Source organism: Zootermopsis nevadensis, unplaced genomic scaffold (genome assembly GCF_977971745.1).
Source record: "Zootermopsis nevadensis isolate Lab colony 2312 unplaced genomic scaffold, Znev_1.0 Znev_ptg000030l, whole genome shotgun sequence".
NCBI lineage: Eukaryota > Metazoa > Arthropoda > Insecta > Blattodea > Termopsidae > Zootermopsis > Zootermopsis nevadensis.
The window spans coordinates 21,150,707-21,163,284 of NW_028259162.1; the positions used below are offsets into that span (position 1 = coordinate 21,150,707).

Below are 12,578 nucleotides of genomic sequence, written 5' to 3' on the forward strand. Positions count from 1 at the left end.
ATCATCGCCGATGATGCCCCAATGCTTTCCAACCTGAGAGCAGTACGTTGACTAGAACGATGTCTAGTTGGTATCCGGAGTAAAGCTGTAGGAACGTGAAGCCACGAAATATGCGTAATTAAGGTATTCCTTCATTTTTAGGTCTGATGGTTGAAGCAGAATTCTGAAATTTGACGAGGCTACATAAGACGTGCAAAATTGGGGCTGGTTTGGGACCAAGTGGGTACATGGCTGCACAACTTTTATGTAACATAACCCTATTTCCATACAAAATCATATTAATAATATTACTGTTCCCGCGTCTCGCTATTGGTCTTGGTCGCATGGCGCGATACGATTTATCGATTCCTCGCTCATCTCATTTCGATAAAACAAAGGAAGTTTTCCATGTTGTGTGGGAGCAAATGCGTCTTATCTTTGTGGCATTGATTCGTCCGTGTTTACTACAGATCAATTCCGTGGAGCAGAATCCCCCTGGAGAAGCTGACAGTCGCTCAGACGGTCAATAAATTCGGGGCATTTTAAGGACCCGAAGGTTCACTACCGTCTTCACAAAAACCCTAGCGGCTACGCTGTTACGTCATGAAAATATGTAGAGGGCGCAGGGGTGACGCTCCACGCATTCTTAATCTCGGCAGCAGACGGAGCTTCAAGTTCTCTACAACATTCGTCTTGCAGAAAATGGGTGAATATCTCAACTTCTTGAAGTAGGTGTTGATGATGTTTATCCTTCTGGCCAAATCCCGAATCGTCTGACACTTACCCCGTCATATTTTAAAATAGACGGAGCAACGCAGAATTTCCAATACTGCCAGTAGCAGAGGACTTGCAACTCCAACGCGTTAGGTTACACTTCCAAGGAAACACAAAAATTAATTTTTAAACTGACGATTGTAGGGCAAAATCTGTGGGGTATTTTAAATAATAAATGTGGCTATTTAAATGTCCGGCACTAACTTACTCCGAACAGAGGACGTCAACGAGTAGCAGAGCGCGTGGCTGGAAAGCTGACACGGCTTTTGAAATGCTGAACACACCCCGACGTATGTGCCACATCGCAGGCGATTCCGAAGAAAAAAAATTCGACTGAGGCAAAATGCTTAACCAGTGGCAAGTACATCCTATCGCTTCTTAAGCACAAATCACAACTGATAAAGGTTTTTTTATTTGTTTTACAACTTTGGTGTTCGAGAATCTTCTGGAAAAAAAATCCATTTTGGCAGAACCACACTGTAGACAGATTCAATGCGGCAATGTTAAAATATCAGAGAATGACGGAAATAAAAATTTCCAGCGCTAGTATTCGGGGTTTTAACAACGTTAAACACGCTGCCGTAGCCTTCAGGGTTCCATAGCAAATGCACACGCCATTAAACTCTGCAGACCGACACCGACGTCGGTCATTCTGTACGGTGTGCCAATCGTGCTGAACCTAACACGGAAGTTCATGAGAAACTCCCAGAATCTCAATTTAGATTCCATAACAGATTCGGAATCTGACTCGCTGAACGACTATCAGCTTCTCCGCTTCGTGGAGTGAATTGTAGGCTCCATTCTTCAGCAGCTGACAGGCATTCATTCAGCCGATCGATTCCTCACACGAGGTCTGACTCAAACTGACACGCAGACAAAATGACGGAGCAGTCAGGGTTTTCCTTGGTCACTACAAAAGTACAATTCACGGCGATCTCATTGTCGCGCCCAGGGTTAAAGGCGGCCGGAGACAACTCACATCCATACACCTGCAAGGCGCGACGCTGAGAACGGTTTACCTATCGTCAGGACAGGACTGAATTTAACCAAGTGAGAAAACAATCTATCGCCCTTCCTTACGGCATGTTCTAGTACGCAGTTGAATAATTTTTGGGGGAAAAGCTTAAAAATTGGGCGCGCGGGCGACACGGTGTGCTCAGTACTTGGCTCGCCTTATGAGTGCACCAGAAATAGCGGCCACATTTGGTGTTGGGGGACTGCCAGCTGGCGAGCGAGCCCATATCATATCGCGAACTTTAAAACTGTTTGGTCAAGGTGAAGGCGACGGCGGAAATCCGTATTCAACAAAAAGCCATATGATAAAAACTGTTGGACGATCCGGACTGTCGGGGTTTGAATCCCGGTAGGGACAACGATCTCCTTCTCTCTTCGCCCCTACGTCCGGAACGGCTGACAGGCTCGATCAACGGGCATCCTAGATCTTTCCCCGGTGTTGTTGTGGTATCCCGACAGCGAGATCGGTTCACAAACTGTCCGGAAGACGCAAAATGTTGCTGGATGTTTCGCGTGTCAATAGTTGTTTCCAGGAAATGCAAACAAACAAACAAACAAAGACCTGCGGCGTTGCTCCAAGTGCCTCTTTCCAGATGGATTTATGAGCCATTATTCAAAGATTTAGCCAAAGCAGAAGGGATACCCGAGGAAACTTACGTCAAATTTAATTTCTAAGAACAATTGACGAAGGGAGCATTATTAAATGGTGCAGTTTCTGAACCACTGCATTAGAATCTTCACTCAGCTCACAGCTACTAAATACTTCACTCCAGTAAGGATATATTTGGCCCCCCCCCCCGTTCTCAAACTTCCAAATCTATCGTGCCCCAATCTGTCACTGCCCACACATCAATCATTACAAATCTAGACGGCAGCTAAATGCCACATGCAACTACAACACAATTTGCACAGGACATTTTAGGGCTCTAAAGGACTACACCCTAAGGTTTCACTACGATATGCAGTTCTGTAACAATAAAAACAAACTCCCCCCCACCCCGACATCTAAAGGGGACAAAATATACCATAACAATAGTTTAATCTCATTTTCACAAGCAATTTTAACTTTCATATAGTTTCGTATTATGTGTATGTTAATAAAAGCGCACTTATCACTTTCAGTAGAGTAACGGTAAAGCAGTCCCACTATGTGCCATGTAGGCGCGTGAGGGAAAAGGCGGTATAGCTCCTACTTATTCTTGACCTCGGTACTAGATGGGGGTGAGTGGTCAGCGTCATGCCCCAGTTGCGCCTTACCACTGTGGAAAGGACCCCGGTACCCATTGGATAGGAGGCAGGGTAGGCCCCAAAACCGGTCTGGACGCAGAGGCTAGATCGAACCCCAGTCCACAGCCAGTCACTATACTTACTGAGCTATGCCAGCTCATCACTTTCAGTTCAGAGTCCGAGTCAAGAACCGCACTAGGAAAGCTCTGAATTACAGAGTTGCCGTCAATTTTTGCATACAGTTGACTTTTCCAACCTGAGCTTCATGCAAGCAGACAACACATGCACATGCGTGCACACACGCAAACACACACACACACTATATATATTGTGAGAAGTTTATAACTGTGCACAAAAATAAAGAAGGCGTAACTTTATTTACACATTCTACTCACTGCAGGAAGAAGTTTATTCCTTCTATGCTGAAACTGTAACGACACTACTCACCAGGTGCAAAGAGCTGGGGTCGCTCCTCCTCCTGCTCCCGTCCCCCGAATGCTGCCGAATAACACGTGTGTACTGGTGGTGCATGTGTTCGGAGGGCTGATACACTGCCCACACCACCAGGACCAATACAGATCTGCAGCTGGGATTGAAAGCCTTGCCGCGGATCGTAAGAACACGTAGAGTAAGTCAGGCTAGAACCAGCAGACCGGATGTCGATGGGAGGCTGCGGCTCTGATGAGGGTGGACGCAGCGTCAAGTTGACTGAGGTATAAGAACGTGCCTGCTGGTGCGGAACACATATATAATGTGGAGACGGAGAGACCTGCAGTGCAGACCGCACACGAGTACTGGGGCTTGTACTGTAGTTGACATTCACCGCATAGTTGTCCCGTCGTTCCTCACCACTGTTATATGTCATCACACTGACAGTCCTGTCCCTCTGACTGTATGTTGCATCACCATCATCAGTGACATTAGTCACAAACTCAAAATTACTGGACTGTTGGTTGGGAACACTAACATCACTTCTTGAAACTCCACTAACAAACGTTTGGTCACACAGTGCAGGTGGATTGTGCGCAGGCTCTGCTGACATCTTCAGTGCAATGGGGTAGCTATGCAGGAGGTAGCCCTGGTTCTCGCGTCTTAGGATCGCCTCACAGGCTTCTCTGTCATGGGCATTCTGCAAAAAGATGAAACAGCATACACATCTAGCACCCAGCACAATCCAATGCATTAACATTTCTGTTAAGGATGTTTTCTATTGTGTAACTGTAATTCCGCTCCTTGTTTCTGATGTAGTTTTGTCTGAAATGCAATCATGTCTCAGAAATGCAAGAAGCAATCCACAAAGAAATTCAAGGGCAGGTAAACTTGGATGCACTGGTATTCGGATGCAATATCCTTCCTCAACACTCAGCAGTTGTGGACTTCCGTGTTTTGATGCCTTGTAGTACTATAAGTGGTTGCAAATACTTTACATAAAGCTATTATTTTCATCTTGAGGGTGACTACAAAGCATCACAGCCCAGAAAACCACAATTCTCATTTTCTCAGCTACAGAAGTTCCAACATTACAACAAATGTTATGGGCATATCATCCGGCAATTCAACCTACTTCAGATCCTCATGGTCTGTAGGATTAGAGGTTTTCAAAGCAGTGAGTATAAAGATGTCAATCTTCTGGGTTGTTACGCTGTGTAGACTGGTACAAATTTGACCACTGAAATGCTGGTGAAGATTTACCAGACTACATAGCGCTAACACCCAGAAGACAACCATCTTCATCCTCATAATCTAGTTTCTCAAAATACACTTCAAAACAGTAATCCTTGGTATCCCAATTTTTGTGCATCTATTTTTCAAAAATTTTGCATGTGCTTCCTATTTCATCTATTTCAAACATGCAATATGGTGTCAACAATTAAGCATTCAGGTGAAAAAACTGCTACAAGACTTTACCAACCAACTTTACTCCAGCCATAGACAATATTGGTCAGGGGGCACTGAATATGAAATAGGTTCGAAGTTAATCTGTTACACATGAATTTGTATTCATTTGCTGCCTTCATACAGGTTAAAACTAATAAATGTTGATAAGAGTGAGATTCCTAAACAACTAAGATAACTGGTTTTATCACATACTAAATAAAGCTAATAAAGGGGGTGTAGCAAGCAATTCTCTTCCATACCACATATAAAATTTGTGTTTGTGACACAACACTTTCCACTACGCTGGAATGACAATGATAAACAGTATGTGTACCAGCACAAATATTGAAGTGGATTTCACAGTTTCCACTTAATGCAAAAGTTGTGACTGAACAAGTCAACATGAAATTTACTTTTCACACCAGATGTCTTAAACTTATTGCATATTAATAGTAGAGCATAAGAAACAAATACTTAAATGACAAATTTCCATCTGATCCACCATCCTCAAATATTCCTGCCAACTGTGGTAACCACCTTCAAGACTACATGGCACTACATCCCAGTAGACTACTATCAAAAATTTCACTGTAGTGATAACCTCAAATCTCATACAAATACGCTCGTCAGTATTACCCCAAATGCCAAATATCAAATTCTATGCACTTCTTAACACAAACATTTCACCATACAACATGATGCAACAACCCAGCAAAATCCATAAAGCAGATAACACTGTCCTTGGGCAATTACAACCTAATACTTCAGATAAATTGGCTTGACTTGCAGATAAAATAATGCTGTATTACGGCTGAAAATTTCCTAAAAGTTATGTTTTTCAGTTTTCAGAATATGTCTTGCCTCTCAAAGAGGCTGAATGATGGTTCAGCTCCTAGGCACAGGTTGCAGTGATCACACATGCAATCTTCAGTCCCCACGTAGCAAATCATGTGTGAAAGAGTGTGTCTGCAGCATTAGGTTAGCAGTGGTTTGTGTATACACACAGGCATCGTGGTAACCAGCACTGGAACAAATTTCTGAACAGAAAGCTCTTATGAAGACATTTTGTGTTTCTTTCCTCTTAATAAATTCCAGTACTTGGAATCTTAGGAAATTCATCAAATCTACATGTAATTTTTTTGGCAAATATATAGACTGACGTCTGCCTCTGATGATTAATACAGATAAATAATTTTCAAAAAGTTCTGCAGCTGACCTTGTCATTTTTAATGGGCCTCCAAGGGGGCCTTACTGGATTCTCAGTTCCAAAATTATGTAATTACAATGTCATCTCTACAGAGACCTTACTCAAAATCCTTTCATGGAATTCTGAAACATGACATGTCTGATCTGAAGTAATTGTCACAGTCCTTCTATTTTTAGAGACTATTCACATACAAAAGTGTGGCTTCTGATATTTTAAATTACAACATAAAACATACTTTTCTTTATTTCATTTAGCCTGAAGTATTGCAAGCTCTTATGAAATACTACTGTGTCAGAATAAGAAAGCACAGGAAGGGGAAGGATGGTGGGAGGGGGGGGGAGAGAAGGGGAGAGAGAGAGGGGGGGAGAGAGAGAGAGGGGGGGAGAATACCAGACTACATAGTGCAACATCCCAGAAGACAGCCATCTCCTTGTATTTACATGTTTCATATGACTCTGAACAAACAGTGATTATTTCCCCAAACAACATTTTTATTTGTGGTAGGAAATGAATTTATAAATATTATTTAGATGAACTTCACATTCAAAGGTTTAAACAAACCCTAAATAAATCACAAATACTCTTACTTAGGGCACTAAGAAAAGTTCCTCACAAAAGCTATATTTTTTATCATCCCATAAATTGAGGCATATATTCAAAGCAATAACATGAAACTAGTACGCTGACATATTATAAACTTAAAAGTGAATTACTGTGTTCAGAAAAGCAGCCACTGGTACCTATCCAAAGCCAAGTAAATACAGTCCACATCCATATATGATAAACTATGATTATTAATATTCCCTTTCTATGATAATTCAAAAGGTACAAAAATATCATGCCACAGAAGACATCATTTCACAGTCCCACAGTAGATGAGATAAATAAAAACTTGTGGAATGTTTCTCACCCTATGAAAATCCTGAAAATGCTATAAAAGCATTTCTCATCTATAAGGTCAAAGGTCAAATACTAATTACTGACATCCACATAGTTACCAGATATTCCAAAAAAATACATTGTAGGGTGTAATAAACACACAACCAAATGTTTCAAGTATATTTTTCTTTCAGGAACTTCAAAAAACCTGAGGAGCTCAAACATCGGCATTTCTGAAAACATCTAATCCCATCCTCACCAAGAGAGGGATCCTCTGGATTTCAGACAAAGTGCATCCTCAGTGTTAGTAGTGGGTGGTCACTACCTGTCTAATACTCTCACTGACGACTCTGTCGGGGACAGCAGGGAACTTCTGCTTCAACTCGTGGAACAACTGCATGATGGAAATGTTGCTGCAGCCCGAGTCACAGCCCGCCATCTTTTCTGTCAAGCATGGTTGTCACCAGCATCATCCTCCTGGAAGCAGGAATTCATATCTCATCTTCACACGCTCAATGTTGCTTCAGCAACATCAAACTGGCATTCCACATGAAGAGCCAATCTCCTCAATGGCTAAAATATCATACTCATGTTATATTTGGTAAAGTTTCTCTGTGTCTAAACAACACACCATTAAGGCACATCTATCCAATTTTTCCTCAAGACCCAATACAGCCATTGCATCCTGATTGTTCCCACTTTTCATTTGTAATATCACTATTTCCAAATCTAACATACTCAATATTATCCACTATCTTGTCTGATTTATTACTTTTCCTGAAACCCTATCCTCACCATAAATGTGCAATTTAATAAATCCTTCAATTTTTCCATGCATCTCAAGATATACATATTCTGTCCAGGCCAACTTTCAATTTTTATCTTGTATACTACTTAAATCAGTTTTCAATTTGACCTTATTACTCATTAACACATATATTAACTTTGTTTCCTTTATATTAATTTTATAAATCTACCACAAACTTCTCCCATGTCCTGTTTTTCTCAAATTTAATCATACACTACGATACTTTAGCTCATCTTTTCCAGTTCTCTTTTTCATCATCAGTTCTGTCACTGAGTTAGTGAAGGAAAGACATCAAAAAGAGAAACATGCAAGGATCACAAAAATCAATCAAAAAATGGTTCCAACAATTCATTAAAATTGTGTGTCCAGTAGTTCTTGTTCAATATAAAAGCCAGTGCTCCCACACACTTACACGCCATAGAGTAGGCAATACAAATGTGTGGGTTACAAGTTTATGCACGGACAGAAGGAAAGAAAATCAACCTGGGCTACATACAAATTTTCATTATTTTTTAACAAAAGATTAACAGAGTTTGGTCCAAATATTAATAAAACATCTGTACAAGTATAATGATTCATTTGACTTTACAAAATATATACTGTTTCTGCAATAAATATGTTTTCAGGTAATATATGTGTTTGTATCATTTTCTCTCAAACCATGCAGTGTGGGTTACAAGGTGCATGCATGTAGCTACAGAATTAATACAGTATCATTTTATAATTTATTATATATCCATCTCATGAACACAGTAATTAACCTTCAATTTTCATAAAAAATTGAAAATTTCTTGACCATCTCAGTGACTATCAGCTTCTCAAAGAGGACTCTCTCTGTACCTTACAAACATGTCTTGGGAATATGAGATCTAAAGTTCACACATTCATGAAGAAGCCAATGCTGATCTGGGTTGTGATAGTGAGGAATTGTAGATATATACCAATTATTCATGAGAACAAACTATCTCTTTCCATGGCTGAAGATATGTTCAATATGTGTGTCTAAAATACTACTAACTAACAGCACACAGCATTACAATTCAGAAGAACATGAAACTAGATTTGTGGTTCACACGGATGAAAAATTTTTGATTTTGGTCTTCTGGGTTCTGACACTGTGTAGTCCTGTTAGTGAACATTAATGTTTTGGATAAACATGCTACCTCCATCTTCAGGGTAGAAGTGAGTTCCATATGTAAATCAATGCAGTATGCTCTTCTAAAACACTGGTAATGAGCTACAAGACAACATGCAGTCACAACCTAAAATACCAATAATTTGAAGTATTATGAACTCACTATTGACATGAAAAATTGTAGGCTTCTGAAACATTAGCATATAGAATAGATCTGGCACAAAACATTATATTTTGTCTGCAACATACTCCCAAAGAAAACATTCCTTTATCTCAAAACATTCATTCCTAGCACAAACTGTTCAAGAGATAAGAAATATGAGATGGCAGCTGCTTACTGAACCCTCATATCCTGTGATAAAGTTTCAACAGGACATCCATAATGGTAGAGTGTGACACATTTTCCCTTTTAAAAATTCACACAACTGACTCCAATCTACACACACACACACACACAAGCATGTGTACCTGTACATGCACACACATCTAACAACTCTTTTCCATCTTGACTTTCAACACCTTCCAGCAGGAGTGCCAAGCTCAGGGAAAGAAAATTCCCAACATCAGCCTTTCATGTTACTGTGTAAACTGACTACCGCTTACTGATAGCTATGTTTTCCTTCCTACAACTACATAGCAAATTATCAATATGACACTTGATATTTGTTTTGTTTACACTTGATAAATGTTATCTGATAAGGTACATGTGCCAGCAGAGAAGTGCATTCCTTAAATGTTTCATGCACATAAAAAATAATATTGATTGACTGAGATGGTGCAAACTAACACCTTCCCATACTATTTCCTTACTTAAAAAAACAAGTTAAACCTCTATAAAAAATTTAAAAACTGTGCATATCTAACTACAGACAAATTTCATTACTAACAGCTTTCTCTAAGTTATGTATAAAAGAGTAAGTGACTTTTTAAACTCGATGTCCTTGCAAGTGAACAATTTGGATTTTGGAAAAGTCTCTCAACAGATAAAGCCCTTTTTAATTTTACATATGAAATCTTAAGTGCTATTAATAACAAATTGCAAGTTAGTGAAATATCATGTAATCTTTTTAAAGTATTGTACTGTGCAAGTCATAAATATTACAGTCAAAACTACATTTTTATGGAATTCAAAATATAGCCAGTCAGTGGTTTAAATCATACCTTCAAGACAGAAGGTAAAAAGTAGAAATAAAATTGCTAGACTCAAATAATAGCACCTATTCAAATTGGGGCATTATAAAACATTTAGTTCCTCAGGGTCCAATACTTGGTTCTCTGATTTTCCTCACAATGATTTGTCAATGATTTAATGACAACAACTAACTCTCAATCTAAACCCATACTTTTTGTGGATTGTACCTATTATTTTTTACATCTAGAAATTCACTGTTTCCAAATTTGCATGAATGATGTTTTTGCTATTTTGAACAAATGGATTAAAGCCAAGAAACACACATTAGATTTTCGCAAAACAAATTTCATGAATTTTTTACTGCCAACAAAAATGGTGTTAATCTAGGTATATAGGGTATGAGGGCAAAACAACTGAAGAAGTTGAAACAACTCAATATCTTGGCCTACAAACTGACAATAATTTAAATTTGAAACCAAATTCAATATATTATCACAAAGCTAAGCTCAGAATGCTTTGCTATTAGGAATGTCACATCCATCATGAGAGCAGAAACTTTAAAAATAGTCTACTTTGCTTGCTTCCATTCAATTATGTCATACAGAATTATTTTCTGGGGAAACTCAACAGACAGCAAAGAAGTATTTTACATCCAAAAGAAAATCACTAGAATAATGGCAGGCACTAAAAGGAAGAGCCTCATGTTGGGAATTGTTAAGAAAATTAATATTTTTCCACCAGCCACTTGTTCAGTTGAAAACCTTACACTTCAGCAAAATATTTATGTCATATTACCAGTAACCAACTGGAGCATGGGCATACATGCCAATTACTTTAGTTGCGTAAGGCCCTTTCCTCAGACACCCTCAATCTGTGTTCTTTCCTCAACAACAGAGACCACATTTCCCACCTATATAAAAGAACTGGTAAAACTATAGTTTTATGGTTTTGTGTCTTTTAATCTTTTGGATATTCTTCATGCTTTTTACATGAGCAAAGAACACCTTATGGACCCATACATATGTCATGAACAAGTGACATTAGTGGATAACTCTGAAGAGAAGGGCAGCATGTTCCTCTGAAATCCTGGTATACAATGCAGCAACCTGGAAAATTACAATCTAACAGCTGTAAATCCTTCAACAGAGAAAACCTATTACATCACATATCAAGCTGAGATATGAGCATTGCACAACAAGAACCAGACTGGTACGTCCACAGCTTATGAGGCATACATGAAGACCAAGAAGGGAATGTGCAGCTAACGCAATGCGAGTTAAAACTGGTCATATGGCGTCGAAAGTGGGAAGGGGCATATCGCACACGACTCTTCCGAACGTATAGTACGTACGCTATGTGCGAGTTTCAATGATATTTATTGCTAGTGCAGAAATCACCTAAAATATGCTGCAGATTTAATAAAATCTCAAAGTAGCGTATGAAGTCCGTCTGTCATGTCCTTTGCACAAGTTTTGAAAACACCTGCTCCATATCGCGAAGTTTAAACTCATTGCAGAAATGCGAATACAAAATGGTTATTACCTATACGCTGAAGAGTAGTTGAATTACAATATGAAATTAAAGTAAATGGCAATGCTTACCCATTGCAGCTATTGAATTCGGCGTTTCTTAATCACACAGATCAAGGATTCCGTAAATGTATATAATTTGTTTGACACGAACAAACTCAAAATAAAGTTCACCTCACGAAACTTTTGCGTTTGAGAGTTGGATCCATCACCACCACTGATTCCAGCATATAATAATATTAATTTCAATGCAGTTACTCAACACAGTTCACAATTCTATATGCGTCGCGACCGATCTTAATATTTTACTATTTTCACACAGATACCTCTACGAAAACCGAAACGCACAAAACACGGAAGCAAAAAATTAATACTCGCAATGCTACTAAAAGATGTCAGTAATATGCACACACTACCAACTTAGGGATCAGTAGCTCAGTGCTATGTTGGCAACGTAAACGGCGCATGACGTCACGAATAATATACTGCCATCTTTTGGGGAGCAATAGGGGAATTACTACCATATAATGTGGCTGCTGAACAATAATTTCAGGCTGTCTCAGAAAGTACATATTAGTACTATAAATACTGCATTTCGTCATTGTGCAGCCTGCGTTTTCTCTTTCACTCAGTTCCCTTAACTTTTCAAAGTGACTACCAAATGTTTTATTTCATAATTAACTTTCATTTTTAAATACCACTGTTTTAGTCTCAAGCAAATTTACTACCTCTAAGAATATTTTATGCAGTGATAACAGCTGAACAAATTTAACCTCACTAGCTAGTGAATAGGTGAGGCAAATAGTTGATTTTACTTGCCCAACTAATTACATGCACATTTACTTCCTGTGAGTGAATTTGCTGGTTGGTAGCAAGTAAAATTGCTTAATGTAGTTTCTAAACAAAATATGAACACTACTGTAACCAGTATTTCACATGTGGGGCTGCCACAATAAAACAAGTACAGGGTAGAACTACTGCATTTCACAAACACACGCCAAACTCAACCACTACAA

General features: G+C 39.1%; 1 protein-coding gene across 9 annotated transcripts in view; it reads right to left on the bottom strand.

Moving 5' to 3' along the window:
* Window positions 1-12,369, bottom strand: part of Tab2 (TAK1-associated binding protein 2) — a 30,119-nt gene extending 17,750 nt beyond the window's left edge. For 3 of the 9 annotated variants that reach the window (XM_022081102.2, XM_022081103.2, XM_022081097.2), the window contains exons 1-3: window positions 11,635-12,369; window positions 7,284-7,435; window positions 3,442-4,123 (exon numbers count right to left, since the gene is read on the bottom strand). In XM_022081102.2, the coding sequence (XP_021936794.1) occupies window positions 3,442-4,123; window positions 7,284-7,397 (796 nt within the window). In that variant the 5' untranslated portion in view covers window positions 7,398-7,435; window positions 11,635-12,369. Of the gene's footprint in view, window positions 1-3,441; window positions 4,124-7,217; window positions 7,436-8,929; window positions 9,030-9,064; window positions 9,206-9,239; window positions 9,337-9,369; window positions 9,836-11,634 lie in introns of those variants that run through there. The other 6 variants (XM_022081098.2, XM_022081099.2, XM_022081101.2 and 3 more) reach the window with 6 other exon arrangements.
* Between the last annotated feature and the right edge of the window lie 209 nt (window positions 12,370-12,578).